This window comes from Podarcis cretensis, assembly GCF_951804945.1.
Source record: "Podarcis cretensis genome assembly, chromosome: 2".
Taxonomy (NCBI): Eukaryota; Metazoa; Chordata; class Lepidosauria; order Squamata; family Lacertidae; genus Podarcis; species Podarcis cretensis.
The window spans coordinates 9095245-9117066 of NC_137171.1; the positions used below are offsets into that span (position 1 = coordinate 9095245).

The 21822-nt window shown below is 45.5% G+C and overlaps 2 protein-coding genes across 4 annotated transcripts in view; both read right to left on the reverse strand.

Moving 5' to 3' along the window:
* The window catches only part of LOC307210707 (claudin-34-like), a 219286-nt gene that overhangs the window by 151962 nt on the left and 45502 nt on the right, over window positions 1-21822 (reverse strand). Inside the window, exon 2 of the mRNA XM_079966850.1 lies at window positions 3856-3962. The gene's annotated coding sequence lies outside the window, so the exon portion shown is untranslated. The remainder of the gene's footprint in view (window positions 1-3855; window positions 3963-21822) is intronic.
* Window positions 1-21822, reverse strand: part of COL2A1 (collagen type II alpha 1 chain) — a 98813-nt gene that overhangs the window by 5859 nt on the left and 71132 nt on the right. For all 3 annotated transcript variants that reach the window (XM_079966624.1, XM_079966623.1, XM_079966622.1), the window contains 20 exons: window positions 21414-21467; window positions 20751-20795; window positions 19772-19870; window positions 17711-17818; window positions 17468-17521; window positions 16913-16966; window positions 16292-16345; window positions 15650-15703; window positions 15422-15529; window positions 14489-14542; window positions 11110-11163; window positions 8834-8995; window positions 8624-8731; window positions 6661-6768; window positions 5156-5209; window positions 4424-4531; window positions 3222-3275; window positions 2114-2221; window positions 1323-1376; window positions 626-733 (listed from right to left, as the gene is read on the reverse strand). In XM_079966624.1, the coding sequence (XP_079822750.1) occupies window positions 626-733; window positions 1323-1376; window positions 2114-2221; window positions 3222-3275; window positions 4424-4531; window positions 5156-5209; window positions 6661-6768; window positions 8624-8731; window positions 8834-8995; window positions 11110-11163; window positions 14489-14542; window positions 15422-15529; window positions 15650-15703; window positions 16292-16345; window positions 16913-16966; window positions 17468-17521; window positions 17711-17818; window positions 19772-19870; window positions 20751-20795; window positions 21414-21467 (1602 nt within the window). The remainder of the gene's footprint in view (window positions 1-625; window positions 734-1322; window positions 1377-2113; window positions 2222-3221; window positions 3276-4423; window positions 4532-5155; window positions 5210-6660; window positions 6769-8623; window positions 8732-8833; window positions 8996-11109; window positions 11164-14488; window positions 14543-15421; window positions 15530-15649; window positions 15704-16291; window positions 16346-16912; window positions 16967-17467; window positions 17522-17710; window positions 17819-19771; window positions 19871-20750; window positions 20796-21413; window positions 21468-21822) is intronic.

The window sequence follows — 21822 nt, forward strand, 5'->3', positions numbered from 1 at the left end:
ATAGCCGCTAAGCCGCTAATAGCCGCTAATAGCCGTGCTTCGCAAGACGAAAAAACCGCAAGATGAAGAGACTCGCGGAACGGATTAATTTCGTCTTGCGAGGCACCACTGTACCTAGGCAAGCTCCACGGAGGCAGTCAAACCAGCTGCGTAAAGGGCACAAGGACGGGGGACTGCCTAGACACAGGGTGCACAGAACTTGCACTCCCTTGTTCTAGGTGCAGTTTGCAACAGGGTATTTCATTGGCGCTAGCAGTTTCTGAGCTCTGGGCACAATCCTGCACCTAAGATTTCAGATTAAAACTGTGGAGTGGAAGGAAGGGAGGACCTTTTTTTTGCCTCCCCACTTCCAGCCACCCTCTGAAGACTGGAGAAGAGACCCTCTTAAGAATATTAGGAAGGTGGGCAGGGGAAGGACTAGACCACGTGAAAAATGAGCATAATATTTTAGCTGCAGTTCATTCATTTTCAGCTTTGAATTATTATAAAAAATCAAGCCGAGACATTCCATCGTTGGGCCCATAACCTTAAGGTGACATTTAGCTCCTAGCTTTCATATCTTAGTTTCTAACACTGGGGGTGCAGCTTCTTGTACTTCATTTATGCCATTCCTTTAGTCACTTACAGCTTGGCCAGTTTCTCCACTACGACCACGGGGACCGGGAGGGCCAATGGGGCCAGGCATTCCGTTAGAGCCATCTTTGCCAGAGGGGCCAACTGGACCTGGGGGACCCTAGGAGAGAGGCAATGTGCATGAATTAACACCAGGCTGCCCATGAACATTAGCAAGTACTGGGATGGGCTTCTTAAAAGAACCATATAGTAAACTCTACAAGTGTTAGTATTGCAGTGCAGTAGAATTGTGTCTGACACTGTCCCCCAGATCCCACACTGCGTATGACATTTACCATATAATTGACCAAGAACCTTCTTCAGTTATCAGCCATGTACGCACTCTGACAACATTTCAAAACCCACCAGGCCAAACAAATGTCCATATCACAACACAAAAAAGCAGAGTTCTCCAGATTTCTGATCACTAAAATTTCTTTGTAATACAAAAATATTGAAGATCAGTCTTCTCCCTCTTAAAGTTCTCTCCTCCAAATACATTAATTTCTCCCCAAATCAGCTGGCATCCAGAAATTGGGGCCTGGAATTCTATGTATAACAATCCCACATTCTGCCAGCTGAAAAAACTGAGCAACACACAAGACAGTGAATAAGGTTAGTGTACACAGCAGAGTCTAGCATCCAGCCACAACACTCCCTGGTCTTTGACCAAGGAAAGGAGCTCTTCTTATCAGGGAGATTGGACTTACCCTGGGACCAGAAGGACCAGCTGGACCTGATGCACCTTGATCGCCAGAAGGACCCTATGGAAAAAGGTGAGGGGGCGGGGGAAAGCAAAGCCATAGTTACATACCAGCCATGTCACAGCCTCTCTGCAGAAGATCCTAAAGAGTTTAGGAGTTGAAGAGAATGGCTTCAAGGACGTTCCATGCCAGAATTATTTTCTACCTCAAGTTTTTACTTTGCGGCTTCAACTGCTACACCTGTACTGTGCCAATGATGTTTTATCTTCAACTGTATGCTGCATTTAACCAACTAGTAAAGGTCAAGGGACCCCTGACCATTAGGTCCAGTCGTGGCCGACTCTGGGGTTGCGGCACTCATCTCGCTTTATTGGCCGAGGGAGCCGGCGTACAGTCATGTGGCCAGCATGACTAAGCCGCCTCTGGCGAACCAGAGCAGCGCACAGAAACGCCGCTTACCCTCCCGCTGGAGTGGTACCTATTTATCTACTTGCACTTTGATGTGCTTTCGAACTGCTAGGTTGGCAGGAGCAGGGACCGAGCAACGGGAGCTCACCCCGTTGCAGGGATTCAAACCGCCGACCTTCTGATCGGCAAGTCCTAGGCTCTGTGGTTTAACCCACAGCGCCACCCGCCCAGGGATAAATACCCAGGGAAGTTAATAAATAAACATATACTAATTAGACAGGCATCCCTGCAGGGAGAAATTGATTCACATCCCTGCTGCAGCAGATAGGCTCGAACAGAACACCATGGACCGAATTCAACTCTGTAAAGATACAGAAACCAAAACTTACGGGAGGGCCAGGAAGACCCTGCAGGCCAGTGAATCCCCTGTGACCCTTCAGACCTCTCTCTCCTGCCTCACCAGCTTCACCCTTGTCACCACGAGGACCTTGTGGACCCTAGGAGGAGAGAACACAAGCGGTATTCAGGGCAAGAGAGTCATGCGCAAAGTCTGGCAACATAGTACAGGGTGGTGATGCTGCCTGCAGATCTGAACACAGCGTCCCTCCTGGCAGCCCTACACTTGGCCAACATCTCTCGACCCTGTTGGTTGCTATGTTCTGATGTCACAAAGGAACTCTGTTTCTCTTGCAAGTGACTTGACTTCATGGTCCTATGCTGGCAAGGCCCTCTATGACATCAGAGGGCCTGAGTGGATTCCCTGTGACTGCCTAGAACTCATTTGCCTAGTGTATTGTGCAAGCCCTGAGGCAGCAGCTGACCAGTTAGCGGAAACCAGTTAATTTCTAGTTCTGAATCCATGAGCATCTTTGAGCTGAAACAGAGTGCAGTTACACCATGGGATTAAGAATTACGCTTGTGCAGATGAACTGGTTTATTTTAGAACCTTTATGCGGAAACAGACATATAACACTCGGCACTTCGAAGGGGTGTGTGTGTCAGGAAGTGGCACTGACTAATACAGAGAAAGATGTTCTCCGTTGCTCTCTGGTGGAGGCAGTAAATAAAGCAGAAGTCTCCAGGGCTTTTACCTGTCCCTTAGGGCTGCGATTGCAAGGACAACTATGCTTTCTTTCTGGAAAGCAGAGGAAACCCTCACAGTACTGTAGCTAGGAGCCTCTTTTCAGGGAAGGTGGGCAAAGTACTCCTGTGACTACTACAAGTAAGAGGCAACTGCTCCTGAATGACCACACACAGAGTACTTATTGCTGTTTGCCTCTAGGTCAGATGAATACAACATTTTTGTTCAAATGGCAGGTGGTCGTGTTCTAAGAGCGAGAACTTCAAGAACTCATTCATTGTGTCAAAAGCACAAATTGGAAGGAAGATTTCCTCTTTTGGATGTACAGAGTAGTGACTCGGGGGATGCTCAGTAAATGCAACAGCCTCTATTAGGAGCCCAGGAAAAATGAAAGTGGGTAAAGGAGAGATACTCACGGGCATGCCACGTGCCCCTGCAGGACCAGCAGGACCCATTGGACCTTGAGCACCCTGGAGAAAGATGAAAACAAAAATTATAAGCTGACTGGGCACCCTCTCCCTCCATGCTAAGATGAGATCACAGGCCACAGCTCTCCGTGTTGACCAAGAGGATTCGAATCTAGTACGGTACAGTCGTGCTCAGGGCTCTCCTTCAAGGCCTGACCCAAACCACACAGCAGCTGAGGTATGGATATTTGTAGCAGAAAGTCCCGCTAGACAGGAAACGGTTGAGAAGTGCCTTCCTCATTCTTCTACTTATACACTGTAAACCATTCAAAGGGGGAGGGATTACATGTGACTGAGCACAACATGATGTTTGGCCCAAGCTAAGTAGCTGGATAGCTCAGCTGGTTAGAGTGCGGTGTCGGTAATACTAAGGTTGCAGGTTCGATCCCCGTACGGGATAGCTGTATATTCCTGAATTTCAGGGGATTGGACTAGATGATCCCTGAAGTCCTTTTCAACTCTGTGATTCTAAGTTTGGCCCAAACTGGGAAATCCTGTAGATTCTAAATATTCTGGAAGGATAAAAAGGTAAAGGACAGATAAGTCCACTTGCGAACGACTGGGGTTGTGGCGCTCATCTCACTTTACTGGCCGAGGGAGCCGACGTTTGTCTGCAGACAGTTTTTCCGGGTCATGTGGCCAGCATGACTAAGCAGCTTCTGGCGAAACCAGAGCAACGCATGGAAACATCTGGAAGGATAGGATTCAGCAAAGCCATAGGAAAGGGAAAACCATCTAGCAAGTCAGGAAATTCAATCAACCTCTTATAGCATTCCATTAAGAAGTCCCCTCTAGCCCAGCATTCTGTTCCAACCTTACGTTTCAGGAAGTTCACAGGCTATCATGGCTAATAGCAACCGGTGCACCAGTTCCCAACCTTGGGTCCTTAGATGTTGTTGGGCTACATATCCCATCATCCCTGAACACTGGCCATTCTGGCTGGGGATTATGGACATTGTAGTCCAACAACATCTGGGGACCCACCTAGTGCACGGTGTGTTTTTCTTTTCAGCCTATTTTTTTTTATTCATTTTCCAATTTACAACAAATTTTTCACAAATAATTACAAAATAATACCAAATCAATACAATTTTAATTAAATGGCTTCCCACTCGCCATCATCATGTAGGGCATGGTTGCTGGATACTCACTGCTTCCCCTCTATCTCCTTGTTTACCAGTTGGACCAACAGGACCAGGAGAACCAGGTGGGCCGGGAGCTCCAGGACCACCAACAGCACCAGTTTCACCACGATCACCCTATCAGGAGGACAAAGTAGATGCATTAAATACCAAATATGTATATGAGATGTGGTGAGGGACAGCAACCCCACTGATGGGGCATCCCACCCCCTTCTCTTTTTCCCCTGACTGGTTCCATGCTCTTAGAAGATATGGCAGGTGCTGGGGCTGAAGGAGCAATCTGAGAAGGCTCTTGGAAGACTTTGGTGAAGAGATGTGGGAAAGCCTTTGGTTGAAAAGCAAGGAACAGACTAACAAACAAGGCACTGCCCTAGGACATGGGGGTAGAGGGAGAGAGCAGCCTTTCTTCCAGCCTCCCAAAATGCATGTTATGTGGCTGGAATAAATTGTGTAAGTGAGGGTAATGTTAATGGCTTATTCCACAAAATGTTGCTGCGTTACTCAGATTTCAGGGAAAGAGGTGGAAGAGATGCATAAGAAAATTGTGGGGCTAAGAACAAGGAAGGTAAGGGCTAAGAATGTGGACAGAAAGATTAAGCAGGTGAGCTGCTCCCACCCGGATTATGCCCTGAGATTATACCCACATGGTTTTATATTTTGTACTCAAGCGACACATGTTCCTTGAGCAAATCATATTTAAATACAGCAGTGGTTAATGCTCCTTTGAGATGGGACACTCACCTTCATGCCAGGGGAACCATCTCTGCCTGGGGGACCATCTGAGCCAGGATTTCCCTGAGAATAAGAATGATAGGTGTTTATCCTTAGGAGCCAAGGAAGTGGCGCTTTGTGTCTTTCTGAGAAGGCATAGCCAACCGCCCCAGACAGTGAGTTGCATTTCCTAAAATCATTCCCAATTCACAACCTCGGCTTGACAAGCAGCCTTTGCCAATATACACTCATCGCAGTCATGTATGCCCCCCCTCCAAGGGACTTTGGAGACTGTTCCTTCTTGGAATCTACTTTTGCAGGAAACTGACACCCTGCTCCCAGCAAACATGGGCATCAGGTTTAGCAGATCCTAGTCCAAGCATTTGGAAGAGCTCCTTCACAGCTCCTCTTGCAAAACCAGCCCTCAAGCCAAGCCCAGGCGCCACTGGCTGGCAAAGGTGAGGAGATGGTAACCCAGAACTGGAAGAAGAACTGCTTTCTTGAATTGCTGAGGAACCACCTTTCAGCACTCCCCAAATTCACCTCTTTTAAATACTGCTTATAAACTGTACCCCAAGTTGCAGTTACAATTAATTGCCCGTCACCTCTACCCAGTGGAATCCCACTTGCAGAAAAGCCCAGCCCACTATAGGCAGGAAGCAATCAGTTCCTTGAACGGCTGGTAACCTTTTTTGGCAGAAGCCAGCATTTTAGAAACACTGGGTTTGTTTTCAGGGAGCGGTGGGGTGTTAAGTGGAGGAAAATTACAACATGGATCGTAGCTTTAGATTCCTGATCAGCAACAAAGTTTTGGGAAGCCTACTTGGAGATTAGAGTGGGGGTAATCTAAAGGTTATTTAATCACACCCCTCCCTGACCCCCAATGGGCTGCTGCTAAATATAGCCATCCCTTACCAACCTCAAAAGCAAAAGGGGTCCACATGTAAGAAAAATGTAGATTGTATCCCTTACAAGGCAGTTGATGACTTCTAAACGACATTAATGGCTATGATTTTAATCAAAAGGAAGTAATTCCCTCTAAAGGCCAAGAAGGAAATATGTTTAGGATCAGGGTTTAAGAATGATGCATGCACTCTTTAGAATATTCCTGGAAATGCATCGCTAAATTGAGGCTGCTGCAGCATAAATCAAAACCAACAATCACTGTAATGGGAAATGCTACAAATACAGTATTGGAAATGCCATCACATCAACCTTCTCTAACCCAGCGCTTCCATGCTAGACTACAATTCCCATCACCTCCTGACCATTCACTATGCCAACTGATGGGAGTTGGAGTCCAACAACATCTGCAGAGCAACAGGTTGGGAGAAGGCTGATTTAAAATATCATCAGGGTGTTTCATTTTTAAAAGTTTGTTCCACTCTGGGGCATTTAAAGAAAGTTTTCATCCCCCCACCCCCCACCCCTCATCCTCTGGCCCTTGACATGTTTTGCTGTAGGAATGCAGTTGTAAAATAGGATATGTTACTCTTTTCCCCAGGCCACACATAAAACAAGTTGAGTACGCTCACCTCACGTCCAGGTTCGCCAGAGGGACCAGTCAGGCCTGGTGGACCAACTGGGCCAGGTGGACCTCTGTCTCCAGGGCCCCCGGGAGCTCCTTGTTTACCAGGCTCACCCTGAAAAGAAGATGGTGGGAAGAAAATATCAGCTCAGGTAAAAAACAGGTACTTTGCTCAGAGCAGACCTGGCAGTATTTTGACTGTCACCTAAAGGTAAAGGAACCCCTGACCATTGCGTCCAGTCGTGGCCGACTCTGGGGTTGCGACGCTCATCTGACTTTATTGGCCGAGGGAGCCGGCATACAGCTTCCGGGTCGTGTGGCCAGCATGACTAAGCCGCTTCTGGCGAACCAGAGCAGCACACGGAAATGCTGTTTACCTTCCCACTGGAGCGGTACCTATTTATCTACTTGCACTTTGACGTGCTTTCAAACAGCTAGGTTGGCAGGAGCTGGGACTGAGCAACGGGAGCTCACACTTTCGCGGGGATTCAAACCGCCGACCTTCTGATTGGCAAGCCCTAGGCTCAGTGGTTTAACCCACAGCGCCACCTGCGCTAGGCAAAGGGAAAAGGGAAAAGGGAAGCCTCTGAGCCACGGGTGGGAAACCAGTGGCCCTCCACTTATTTTGGACTTCAGCTCCCATTATCCCTGACCATAGGGATTTCAAGGTAACAGGTTTCCCATTCCTGCTCTATGCACCAGAGTGGAAACTTCAGTTTCACTCCACAATCCTAGGGGACTAGAATCCTGCTTATCACTTTAAAAGTTTCTGTGAACTGAACTCCCACAAAAATCCTGCAGAACTGTGTTTATGCCTGCACTAGAATCCTGCCATCTGAAATAATATAGTATATCAGAGAGTTTGTCTTACACAACTATGGGCTTATCCTCTTGTCCCACTGCTTTCGTCCAGGGAAAGCTGCTCTTTAGCGCTCAATTGAAGCAAATGGCAACTTGGATTTTCCACAGATTGCTGTTTGTTCCAGTTAAGAGCGAAAAGAGTGAGTTTTCCCTGGGAAAGGAGCGGGGCGAAGGGGAAACCGCTCAAACCCAGGCCTACAAAATGTGTGTCAAGTGCAAAGCAGATGGTCCACCTAGCGCAGTACTGCCAACTAGCAGCTCTCCATGATCTCAGGGCGTTTCCTATGGAGGCAATCTTAACTCCTTTAACTGGAGATGGTAGAGATTGGACTTTGGGAATCAGGTCTCTCTCTCTCTGCGGGTCTAGATCTTTCCGCTCCCCCCCCCCCCCATTTTGTGCCCAAACATCAATTTCCCCAAAAATCCTTTCCATTTTCATACTTGGTAAGCTAAAGAGACTTATTTGTGATGCCAACTGGTCATTTATGAATCGGTAAGACAAATTCTCCTAACACATTCGGCGTTTCAGAATATGGCAAAAATAAATAAATCCTACGGGATAACTGTGACTTTAAGGATGAATGGGAACCTTTCACACAGTATTTGAAGACGCAACAAAGTGAACTGGACTCCTTGGCAGGTTTTGAATAAACATCCACAATTTTTTACTGATAATAATTAGCTAAACAGTTGGAGGATCTATACAACTCTGTAACATGCAGAAAATAGAATTATTGGAGAAACCAAAGACTGGAACTGAGGGAAGTCGGGGGGTGGGGTGGGGGGATGGGTTTTGTGGCGGGTGGGGGGGAGGAAAAATGGGGGGGGGAATAAGGATATGTTTTTGGAAAATATGTTTTGTTATAACTTTGAATAAAAATTTTTTTTAAAAAAAAAATCCTGATGCCGATTCTACAAAAGCCCAAGTACTCAGAATGCGGTAATTTGCACCCCTGACAGGTTTTGTAGTTCTATCGCCGATGGATGGTGCTGAGGCCACAGGCTCAGTATATACTTGAGAACAGACACACATCTCCTCGTACTTCAAACCCAAAAGTACTGCCTGCCCCTCCACATTTTTGCTAACTTAAGCTCCTCAGATCACTTACGGAAGGACCCGGCAGACCAGGGAAGCCTCTCTCACCACGCTGACCAGGGAGACCAACGATCCCTCTCTGACCAGCCAAGCCTTGAGGTCCAGGTGGGCCATCAGCACCCTGCAGGGGAAAGATAAAGACAGAGATGGGTGTTAATTTGCAAATGACAAAGCAGCAAGCCAGATCCATTGTCCATGCAAAGAAGGCAGGAGGAATACGTACAGGAGGACCATCTTCTCCAGATTCTCCCTTCTCGCCTGGGGGACCAGCAGGACCTTGCAAACCAGGGTCACCAGCACGCCCAGTGGGGCCTGCGTCGCCACGAGCACCCTTGGGGCCATCTTTACCAGGAGCACCGGGAGGTCCTGCAGAACCGGGATTGCCCTATCGGGAAAAGTATATAAATATATATATATACTTACATACAAATATATAAAAGGATGTCACATAGAGGAGGGAGAAAGGTTGTTTTCTGCTGCTCCAGAGAAGCGGACACGGAGCAATGGTTCCAAACTACAAGAAAGAAGATTCCACCTAAACATTAGGAAGAACTTCCTGACAGTAAGAGCTGTTCGACAGTGGAATTTGCTGCCAAGGAGTGTGGTGGAGTCTCCTTCTTTGGAGGTCTTTAAGCAGAGGCTTGACAACCATATGTCAGGAGTGCTCTGATGGTGTTTCCTGCTTGGCAGGGGGTTGGACTCGATGGCCCTTGTGGTCTCTTCCAACTCTATGATTCTATGATTCTATGAAAAGGGAGAGCCAGTAAGATCCCCAGAGACTGATTCTCTGCATTAAAAGTTATACTGTTGAGAGAAAACATGAATCCACCTTATCTGCAAGAGAATTGCAAGTTGTTAGGTTTCAGGACACAATAAGATTCTTTTGGGTGCAACATGAATTGAGATAAAAGCTTCCCGTCAGCCTCCAGATTTACTTATACCTCCCCAAAGTTAAAAATCTCCCCAGAGGTTTACATTTTTGAAGATGTTCCATGAGACACTGCTTTTTCTTGCATTCATGGCAACTAAGGTTACCACCCATCCCTCAAAAAACGGGACTGTCCCATTTTGGGGCACAAAGTACCCTGTCCTGTTTGGCCCCCAATCTGCCCCGTTTTCAAAGTCATAAAAAGAAAAATAGGCATTTGTGTGCTCACCCAAAAATGCTTATCTTGCATGCAACCAACATCAAAATGGCTTTGAAGTCATTTCATTCTGCACCAGGTAAAGTAATTTTTAGCCCCCCAATTCCCCCCGACAAAGGTGGCAACCCTAATTACAATGTAGCCTGAATCCATGAGCAGGTTGGTCATCAATTTAATCAGGGAAATGTCCTGATGATCCCACCTGAAAGCATCTAAACCAGACACCTGGAGTGAAAAACAAACTCCAATTGCAGGAGATAAAATATCACATCAGTCATTTAAGACCGATTGAGTTGTCCTCCCCTCCTGCCCCAGACTCATATTAAAGGAAGTGAAAGGAGAACTTAAATGCATTTTGTAAGCTCCTAGGGTTGAAAGTATTCAAGGTGTTAGAGCCCCACTGGATGCTGTGCAAGTAGAAGTCAAGTGATTTAGAATTTGGCAGGTCCCAGATTGCGGGGAAAGGAGGCGCAGGAAAAAAGGCCTCTAACCAATTAATACAGGTCAGGTTCAAGGGACTACTTCCATAATTCCAGGTGGAGTATCAAAAGCATCAGAGCTTGTAAGTGAATAAACCAGACTTGTTAGGAGGTCCACTCAAGTTACTAGTCAGATCTTTGTTGTTTTTAACTAGGTAAAATAATAGACCATGGAAGAAGGAACTTTCATGTGACTTAAGTTTTAGGGCTTTTATCAAGGCAACCCAACAGAAGCGTTTGATGTTTCTACCCACCAGAGTCTTAATTTTGAGTAGGCTTGCACTGTAGATGTAAGTCTAACTGTTCAATAGGGCTTACTTCCACGTAAGTGGGTGACTGCAGCCTCAGTTTCTGCCACTTCTATATCCCTCTCCTGCGGGATTTTATATCAAGTTATCCCTTATTAGCTTCCATGTATTTATGATTTCCTCTCTTTTATTCCTAAAACAATTTATATAAACACATAAAACACATTTTAAACACCATATATATATATATATATATATGTATGTGTGTGTGTGTATATATATATATATATATATATATATATATATATATATATATATACACACACACACACACACACACACAAACACCCACACCCAGACACCATATATATAGTGTGTGTGGCCTTTGCCACATTTAACCTGAATCACCCCAACACTGTTGTCAGTCTACCCACTCTTATCTCCTAAATATTTTGTTTTATTCACAATCCCACTTGCTTCCTGCTTCAGGCTTTTAGCCAACTCTTTGGTAAAGACATAAATCTATTAAAAAACAAACAAACCTGAACATATTGAATACCTCTTTCTTGGCTGCCTATAATACAAATTTAAAACAAAATAAATGCCTATCAATGACCAAGAACTTACGTTAGGGCCTGGTGGACCAACTCTTCCTGCCGCACCAGGGAATCCAGTAGCACCCTAGGAAGAAATAAAAAGGATTATGAACAGAGCACCCAGGAAACTGCAGGACCACCCACTTTATTTTCAGCCTGTTTCACTGAAGACTCAGTTATACAGCTGCAAATAAAAGGTTTCAAGTCTGTTTTAAGTGCAATATGCAATGTGACACCAGATGGCGATGGTGAGCTTTATGGAAAATTCAATGTATTTTCAAAAACGCTTTTTAAAAAAGCATTTTCTCCCCCAGAACATTTTTTAATATGTGTGTAGATTCCACCTAAAAAAAGTTTCAGTTTGGTGAAGTTTGGAAAGCATTATAAGAAACCCTCTTTGGCTTTGAGAATTACCTGTTGAGGTCAAAAAAGAGGCCAGACTGAATGAGGGAGTCCTTCTATTTTCCCCCTGCTGCGTGTCAGTGCTGACCCTTCACTAAAAGAAGTACTGATTCCACCAGCTGACCATGCTCTCAAAGCCCAGCTCACCACACAACCATCTCTTGTTCTAGATCGTGGTTGCCCACAGCACCCATAACATCCAAGCTTGTTAAAAGCATCAAGTGAGATAGCTGGCCCACAGATGGGCAGGAGACTAGGCTGTAGATACTTTGCCTCTAATGAAGCAGTGCAAATCTTGATGGTTCCCTGGAAGACCCATTTATGAAAGAGCCCTTCCACTTTAGCTTCTCCACTTCTTGGCCATCATGAAAGAATAATCAAGTTTGAAAAGCCTTTCTGAAGACAGGAGCTAGCTTGGCTTAGACTGTGATCCTCCTGTCTTTTATATTATATTATATTATATTATATTATATTATATTATATTATAATTATTATTAACAACAACAACAACAACTTATTTATACCCCATCCATCTGGCTAGGCGTCCCCAGCCACTCTGGGCAGCTTCCAACAGAACATTAAAAACAATACAGCATCAAACATTAAAAATTTCCCTAAAGAGGGCTGCCTTCAGATGGGTTTTAAAATTAAGACTGTTGTTTACAGGCATACCTCGGGTTGAAGTTGCTTCAGGTTGAGCGCTCTGCAGTGACCCGGAAGTAATGGAACGCGTTACTTCTGGGTTTCGCCACTTGCGCATTCCCAGACAGTCAAAATGACGTCACGTGCATGCGCGGAAGTGGTGAATCACGACCCGCGCATGCGCGGACGTGGGAATGCAGGTTGCGTTCGCTTCAGGATGCGAACGGGGCTCCGGAACGGATCCCGTTCGTATCCAGAGGTACCACTGTATTTCCTTGACATCTGATGGGAGGGCATTCCACAGCGCTGGCGCCACTGAACAACAGAATAAGGTACTGTCTTACAGTGACAGTCTCCCCCAGTCTGTAGCCTTCCAAGTGTTGTTGGACTACAAGTTTTATCATCCCTGACCACTGGGCATGCTGGTTGGGGCTGATGGGAGTTGTAGATGCCTTATGAGGAACGGCTAAGGGAGCTGGGCATGTTTAGCCTGGAGAAGAGGAGGTTAAGGGGTGATATGATAGCCATGTTCAAATATATAAAAGGATGTCACATAGAGGAGGGAGAAAGGTTGTTTTCTGCTGCTCCAGAGAAGCGGACACGGAGCAATGGATCCAAACTACAAGAAGGAAGATTCCACCTAAACATTAGGAAGAACTTCCTGACAGTAAGAGCTGTTTGACAGTGGAATTTGCTGCCAAGGAGTGTGGTGGAGTCTCCTTCTTTGGAGGTCTTTAAGCAGAGGCTTGACAACCATATGTCAGGAGTGCTCTGATGGTGTTTCCTGCTTGGCAGGGGGTTGGACTCGATGGCCCTTGTGGTCTCTTCCAACTCTATGATTCTATGATTCTATGAGTATACGGAAGGCACTAGGTTGAAAAAGGCCAATCTTATACTAACTGGCAGTGGCTTCCCACGTCTCCCACCCAAGAAACTTAAGCAGAAGCAGCAGAGGCTGAACCTATGACCTTATGTAAGTATTTTTAATGTTTGTTGGAAGCCGCCCAGAGTGGCTGGGGAAACCCAGCCAGACGGGCAGGGTACAAATAATAAATTATTATTATTATTATTATTAATGCTATATGCGACACAACAGCCCAGGGCTGGCCCACCCATGAGGTGGGATGAACCAGCCGCCAAGGCGGTACTGCCATGAGCTCCCTGACTGCCCTGCTGCCTCCCACATCGGTGCCAATTTCCAGCAATATCTTTCCAGAACCTGTCATTGATGCTGCCATTTTGCACCCCCATTACCCCAGGTGAGGACTGTGTGGTAGACCGGCACTTCCTGTTTTGCCTCAAGCAGGAAAACAGTGAGGTAAATTGCCCATAGCAGCATGTGGAACCTTTTTTTGCCTCAGGTCCACATTCCCAATTTTAACCCGGCCACTTTTCTCACACAGAAACACACCTCAACATCCCCTCCTGTGCACATACTTTTAAAAACACATCTTCTCTCGTTGAGTTGATGCGGCTCGTGAAGAGAAAGTAGCTACGCCATAAGCACATGGGGAGGTTTTACAGTTACGAGATAAACTGAGGGAGGGTGGCAGGCTAAGGTTAATTGCCAGTAGTCTTTGGAGCGAAGCTACCATATTTACATGAATCTAGAGCTGGGCCATAAAGAAGGCTGATCGTCGAAGAATTGATGCTTTTGAATTCTGGTGCTGGAGGAGACTCTTGAGAGTCCCATGGACTGCAAGAAGATCAAACCTATCCATTCTGAAGGAAATCAGCCCTGAGTGCTCACTGGAAGGACAGATCCTGAAGCTGAGGCTCCAACACTTTCGCCACCTCATGAGAAGAGAAGACCCCCTGGAAAAGACCCTGATGCTGGGAAAGATGGAGGGCACAAGGAGAAGGGGACGACAGAGGACGAGATGGTTGGACAGTGTTCTCGAAGCTTCCAGCATGAGTTTGACCAAACTGCAGGAGGCAGTGGAAGACAGGAGTGCCTGGCGTGCTCTGGTCCATGGGGTCACGAAGAGTCGGACCCGACTAAATGACTAAACAACGACAACAACAATGCGCACTTCAGTTTTCAAGACCTTGAAACCCAGGAAGTGTTTGCTATGTCAGTGGCGTTTTACAAGCTTGCGATAGAATCTAATTTGCCATCAAATCTAATGTGCACCCTAATTTTCACAGCGTAATTTGGCCAAAAAAAGGTGCACATTACATTTGAGTAAATATGGTATTTATACGAGTGGTGTAATCACCGACTCCTGCTATCCAAGGTACTGAACAGGGCGATCTACAGGAGAAGCTTCAAGTCAAGTATGATTATTTTAAAAACTATCACAGCACAGTTATCAGAGGTGCCAGTAAAAGGAAGTAATTAAGCAAATTAGCCATAAAATACTTACCGGAGGTCCCTGTGCACCACGTGCTCCCTTAGGACCAGTCACACCAGTTGGACCCTACAGAGACACAAAACAAAATCTGGATTAGGCAAAATCACTGAGCTTCTGCTAGAGATCTCTGTAGCACAGATCTGAAAGAAGTAACCAGCCTCCTTTCTGACAGACCTCTGCCTCATCTTTCAATGTTTACTCTCTGCCACTCTTTTGCACTATGTGAACTCATGTGTGCCACACAGAGCAAAATCTCTGCTTTACAGGGTTGGGTGTCCTTTGAGTACATGAAAATAGGAGCAACGCCCCTGGCACATGAAAACATGCTACAGAAGCCATTCCTACCAGTTCTCGTGCAGGGCAACATGCCCTGGTTGTTTGTACCCCAGAAACTAGTATTCAGAAGTACACGTCCTCTGAACTTGGAGGTACCACAGCCAGTAGCCGTCTGGCAGACTCGTCCTCCGTGAATGTGTTTAATTCCAGTTGACTAAGTTGGGGGGGGGGAGGTTAACATAGTAGACAGATAATATAAGGATGTATACAATTTTACAATATGCAGGAGTTAACATGGGTTGAGAAATCAGAGAGGGGAGCTGAGGAGTCTTGGGGAGGGTTTGTTGGGGAGGTGGGAGGGAAAAAATGGGGGGGATAATGAAGATGATTTGTTTTGATAATTTTTTATATTGAAATTGTTAATTATTTTTTTAAGTTAGGGGAGGGACATAGCCCCATATGAATAACGTTCTATCCAGCCTATGACCTTAAGCCCCAATCTTCTTTCAACGAGGAGACAGGTCTCCTCCAGCATCTTAAAAAAAAGCCCCCACCTGGCTCTTGCTAGTCACTGGCTACCATCCCAGGAGAGGAATCCTAGAACTGTAGAGTTGGAAGGGACCCCAATGGCCATCTAGTCCCACCCCCTGCAGTGCAGGATTTACCAACCTGTGGGCCAGGAGCACCAGATGAACCTTGTGGGCCTGGGGCCCCAGCATCTCCCTTCTGGCCAGTTTCCCCTTGCTCGCCTTTAGCACCAGGTTGTCCATCAGCACCCTGTATTGGAGAGGAAGGCAAAAGCATCCATGGTGAGTGAGAGAGAGAGAAAGAGAGAGAGAGAGAGAGATATGCAGGCCAATGGGAGGAAAGAGGTTGAAGAGTCTGAGAATTACTCACAGGAGGACCAGCGAATCCAGCAGGCCCGGGAGCACCAGGTTCACCACGGTCACCCTGAAACAGAAACAGTCGTCAGCTGCGGAAAGAGTTGGAGATAAAGAAAACACCATCCACCCAGTCATCTGGATACCCTATGCCAGGTATGGCCAACACCTGCATTCTCAAGGTCAGTTTTATTCTCCAGGAACTAGTCTAGTCTAGTCTAGGGCTGGAACTTCCCAGGCCTCTCAAACATAATGGTAAAGGTAAAGGGACTCCTGACCATTAGGTCCAGTCGTGGCTGACTCTGGGGTTGCGGCGCTCATCTTGCTTTATTGGCCAAGGGAGCCGGCGTACAGCTTCTGGGTCATGTGGCCAGCATGACTAAGCCGCTTCTGGCGAACAGAGCAGCGCATGGAAATGCCGTTTACCTTCCCGCCGGAGTGGTACCTATTTATCTCCTTGCACTTTGACATGCTTTCGAACTGCTAGGTTGGCAGGAACAGGGACCGAGCAACGGGAGCTCACCCCGCTGCGGGGATTCGAACCGCCGACCTTCTGATCGGCAAGTCCTAGGCTCTGTGGTTTAACCCACAGTGCCACCTGCGTCCCCCTCATTCAGATACCCTTCTATAAAAGAATTCATAATTGTATCAAACTTACGGGGCCACCACGGGCACCTGCAGCACCAGCTGGGCCAGGGGGGCCAGATTCACCCTGGTGGAATTAAAAAAAGAGAAAAAGGTGAGGCAGTGGAGTCTCCAGTTCATAGCTCAAATCTTAGGTAAGTAGAAGATCAAGGATTTTGTAAGATCCACATTTTTCTCAAACCAAATTGGTGCAATTATCTTCTTTTTTCTAAAAAACTTTTTCTTATTTTGAAATAAAGTTCTTAGATTTTTTTTTTAAAAGGATAAAAATGTGTATTTTTGGATCAAGTATGTAGAAAAATGCATATTTTGTGAATATCTGTTTTAAGATGTAGCTTCCTTCATGCTTTGCAGATCAGTGAAGAAATTCAACAAAACAGAATTAGGAATAGAGGTGAATGAAACGCCATGGACCAGAAATAGACTGATCCATCGTGAAATGCATTAAAATATGCTAGAAGCAACAACAGACAGGAAATCACCATTAAACCATTTGTAGTGAAATACGCCCATTTTTGACACAAAATGTGGAACAGGCTGTTACTGAGACAAATATACCTACAAGACTTAGAAACCACCTCTGCCTGCTGCGTAGCCTAACCAAGGACAACTCATTTGCAAAAGACTTTCTTACCTTCTCTCCATTGGCGCCAGCAGGGCCAGGCGGCCCAATGGGACCAGTCAAGCCCTGGCAAAGGGGAAAAAAAGAATTAGGTGTGCTGGTGGAAAGCATCCCATTTGTATCAAAGGCATCCCTGCTTTACTAGCAGTTTCAGAACTGAGACATTAGCACAGAGTTTCCTAAAAATGGGGCACAAACGTTCCCCCCACTCTTTCTGAAGCTCATAGAAGATGGGGCTGGATGCACTTTCAGAAGAGTAGCCAGGAACGCCTGACACTTATTCATCAGTACTGGTTTTCTTACCTTGACAACTTGAGAATATTCTGTAGTTAGGCCTTTAACCTAAACTGTATTTTGGCCTTGCCAAGTTTTCAGAGGCTCAGCTCTAACCAAAAGCCCACTCTTGCCTTGATCACAGTTCCCCAACGGTCATTTCCCTCTCTTCTATAGAGGAGGTACTGTAGGTAATTTCCCAGTAGATGTGTTTTCCCCCACCATCAACCTCTTAATTGACTAAACCGGTTGCTTGATGTCTTAAGAAAGGAAAAAGCTAAGTTGGCCACTTACTCTGCCGCCATCTTTGCCAGGAGCACCTTCTGGTCCCTTCTCACCAATATCACCCTGTTGGAGGACAGCAGAAGGAAAGACGGTAAGTAGGTGGCAATTCTGAGAACCCTCTTTGTTTATGATAATTGCCCCAGAGTGAAAAGATTAAAAAAGTGATTTTCAATTCCACCCGGCTAATTGGCAGGTGGCAGCCAATCCCTGATAAAACACCATGAAGAAGAGGAGGAGAAGGTGACGACTTACCCTGTCTCCCTTTGGTCCAGAAATACCTGCAGCGCCTCTCTCACCAGGCATTCCCTGAAGACCCGGGGGGCCTTGTGCTCCAACGGCACCAGCAGGACCAGTTGCGCCCTGGAAAAGAAAAATAAGGCTCACCATTAAAGCTTGGCAATAGTTCCAAATATCTTCCAAACTCAGTTTGAAATCCGTATCATGGTATCGGTTTCATAATTTTTGACCTGGCAATATACGGCAAGTCATGGTGTGTGGGTGGGTGTGGCAATATTCCCATATATTTTCCAAACTCAGTTTGACATCCGTATCGTGGTATTGATTCATAATTTTTGACCTGGCAATATATGGCAAGTCATAATGTGTGTGTGTTTTGTGCAAAAATCAAATGCGGGGAAAACCATGAAGCCACCCAATGCTGCTCTCAATTCCTGCAGCACCTGTTAACTTTGCTGGCTCAGCTGTCCTTTGACTCCTGAAGAAGGCAGCGACTTACAAGAGCAGGTGCTGGCAAAAATCACAATGTAGGAAAAAACATGAAGCCAGTCAATGCCTCTACATAAGTTAAAGGGACCCCTGACCATTAGGTCCAGTCGTGACCAACTCTGGGGTTGCGGCGCTCATCTCACTTTATTGGCCAAGGGAGCCGGTGTACAGCTTCCGGGTCATGTGGCCAGCATGACAAAGCCGCTTCTGGCGAACCAGATCAGCGCACGGAAACGCCGCTTACCTTCCCGCCGGAGCGGTACCCATTTATCTACTTGCACTTTGACGTGCTTTCGAACTGCTAGGTTGGCAGGAGCAGGGAGCGAGCAACAGGAGCTCACCCCGTCGTGGGGATTCGAACCGCCAACCTTCTGATTGGCAAGTCCTAGGCTCTGTGGTTTAACCCACAGTGCCACCCGTGCCCCTTCAATGCAACATAGCAACATCCTTATACTGATATATCACAATGTCTGAAATATCGCAATGTTTAGCTGGTGATATATCATAGTGTTGAAAACCAGGTATTGCCTAGCCCTAGTCACAATCACTATGCAGCTGCTTGGGCATTCATCACAGTAGACTTGCAGGATTACAGAGAGTGGCACTATCATGTGTTATTTCACCAACATGGGATCGATGAGCTGAACGCACACCTCCCTTCTCTGGGAGAAGATGTCCCCCACATTACAAGATTGTCATGTACTCAACAAACTTGATAAAATGAATTCAGGATGCCAGACAAACGCAAGAGGCAGTGGAAAGCCAGGAAAGCATGACAAGAACTCTCTCAACCTTCTCTATGGAGCTACCCTTTCCCAAGTAATAATAATAATAATAATAATAATAATAATAATAATAATAATAATAATAATTTATTATTTATACCCTGCCCATCTGGCTGGGTTTCCCCAGCCGCTCTGGGCGGCTTCCAACAGAACACTAAAATACAATAACCTATTAAACATTAAAAGCTTCCCTAAACAGGGCTGCCTTCAGATGTCTTCTAAAAGTTTGGTAGTTATTTTTCTCTTTGACATCTGGTGGGAGGGCGTTCCACAGGGCAGGTGCCACTACCGAGAAGGCCCCCTGCCTGGTTCCCTGTAGCTTTGCTTCTCGCAATGAGGGAACCGCCAGAAGGCCCTCAGTGCTGGACCTCATTGTCCTGGCTGAACGATGGAGGTGGAGACGCTCCTTCAGGTATACAGGACCAAGGCCGTTTAGGGCTTTAAAGGTCAGCACCAACAGTTTGAATTGTGCTCGGAAACGTACTGGGAGCCAGTGTAGGTCTTTCAATTAATCAGTGTAGGTCTTTCAATTAATCTAGTCCCTGCTGAACTCCGCTGCCCAAAGTCTCTTCAAAGAAGCAGCACCCTGACAAGGAAGCTTGCCACAATATCTTCCCCGCCAACGGTCCCTCAGCTGATTTCCCTATTATCCTCTTTCTCTGAAAGAAAATGAGCTCATAATGTACCTGGCGGTCCATATACTATGAGGCTCTTTCTGTATGGCAGCCACAGGGTTGGGAGGTGGGAGAAAGGTGTACATGCTGCCCTGCAGAACAGGAAGTAATGCTAAGTTGCCACCTACCTTGGGTCCATCGGTCCCAGGAGTGCCGGGAAGACCACGAGGTCCCTGCAAGCCTTGGGCGCCTGGAGATCCACGCTCACCTGGGAAGCCGCGCTCGCCCTAGAGAGGAAAGAGATCATTTTAGTGCTGGGGTGAAAGCTTAGGATGAGTAGAAGGCTCTGGTTCTAGAGTGGCATGATTATGGTAAGGTGTTGATGGGAATGGCTGAGGATTTTGTACTTTCCTCATTTTAAAGCAAACACCCTGTACTTAATATGCAGCCTGGAATCCTTCATTTATCACAGTCCTCTGAATTTTGAGTTTTCAGCTCAAAAACACACCAAAATACAAATAAAAATGAGTATTTTTGATAGGGTACAGAAGTGTGTATTTTAGGATAAAATGCATACAAAAATGTCCATTTTGTGGAAGAAAATTATATTAAAAACCAATGCGTGCTTCATACTTTTTTTTTTTTTAAAAAAAGTGACAACTGATACAAAAATAAAATGGACTTACGATTTATTTTTAGTATTATTTAACTAAATTTATATACCACTGACTCAAACTAAAGACCTCTAAAATGGTTGACAAAAGACAATCCAAAATGGCAATAAAAGCAAACATTGAAACAAGTTACATTAATAAATTAAAACATAAAAAAATCAATAATTTAAATACAATTTTGCTTACTAAAATAACACGCCAAAATTACATGCCTGGGTAGGCTTACTGGAACCATAATATTTTTAGCAGGCACCAAAAACAATAGATTGAAGGCACCTGCTTACTAACTTCAAATGGCATGGCTGCTGCCACATTAAGATTTTATTTCTTGCAAGTGAGGAATGGATAATATGGGGCAGTGGTAAAAGTGCCAGTTCTGCAGATCTGTGTGGTCAAGTGGGTATCTATGAATTAACCACAATGTGAAAGTGACAGTGGATTTAGACTGATTCACCCACCCCAAGGCTCTTGATTTTAATTTTACGCTACTCACTCTGGGACCAACAAGACCGGGAGCACCAGCCTCTCCAGGAACACCCTGAAAGAAAGACATACATATATATTTAGAAGCAGAGAAAGAGGGAAGGAGAGAGGTTAGCTAATCTACAGTCCCCTGAACAACCATCAAGATTCCCCCTTGGATCAAATACTTCTCAACCGTTATACTTAAACATACTGTGTTGCTAAACTCATATTTGCAGAGAATAATCTAAAAATACCTATGAACAGAAGGGCAAAGGGGAGGTAGAAAGAGACTCTCAATGTTCAGGTGGGCCCTCTGTTGCAGATCTCATGCAGTTTTTCCTCTGTTATGTCCAGCACATTGATTCCACACATCCAGTGAACATTACTGCCAACAATTAAATGAGCCCAAGCATGCATCTGCTTCAAAACAACATTTGTTTATCTAGCTTGCTGCACTGAATACATATTGACCCTCCCTGCCCAGTTCAGCTGCCAAGAATTACTATCTGGAACAAGCAGGGCTTCACAGAATAAAACACCTGTGGCTGATTTATTCCTCATATACACAGAAACTATTGACTGGAAGGAAGTCCCTTAAGGTTAGAAAGTCAACACTCTGCAGACTTGAGTTCTTATTCTGTCCAGATTATTCCAAGGGTGATCCTCAATGCCCATCTCTCTCATTACTTACCTGGTCACCTGGCTTTCCACCTTCACCCGGAGGACCTGGGGGCCCTGGAAGTCCCTGAAAACAAGAAATATAGTGTTAGCATGACACTCTTGGGGAAGTGCCAGTCTAGAAACACCAGTAGTGTCCAGGGTAGGAAGGGAAGTCTTGTGAGCCAAATTGATTGCCATTAATTTTTTATCAGACAGGAAGTAAAATAACTTGGTTTAACTGTATACAACTGGAGCAATGGTCAAAGAAGTGGTTAAGGGAAAAGAGGAACTGCAAAGAATATACAAAATTTGAAAAAATGATTATAAAAAGGGGAGATAAAGAAGAAAATACAGTTATAAAAGGGGAAACCAGTGAAATTTATAAAATATTAGTAGAAATGGAGGAATAAGAAGATCAATTACAAGAAGTGTGGGAAAAG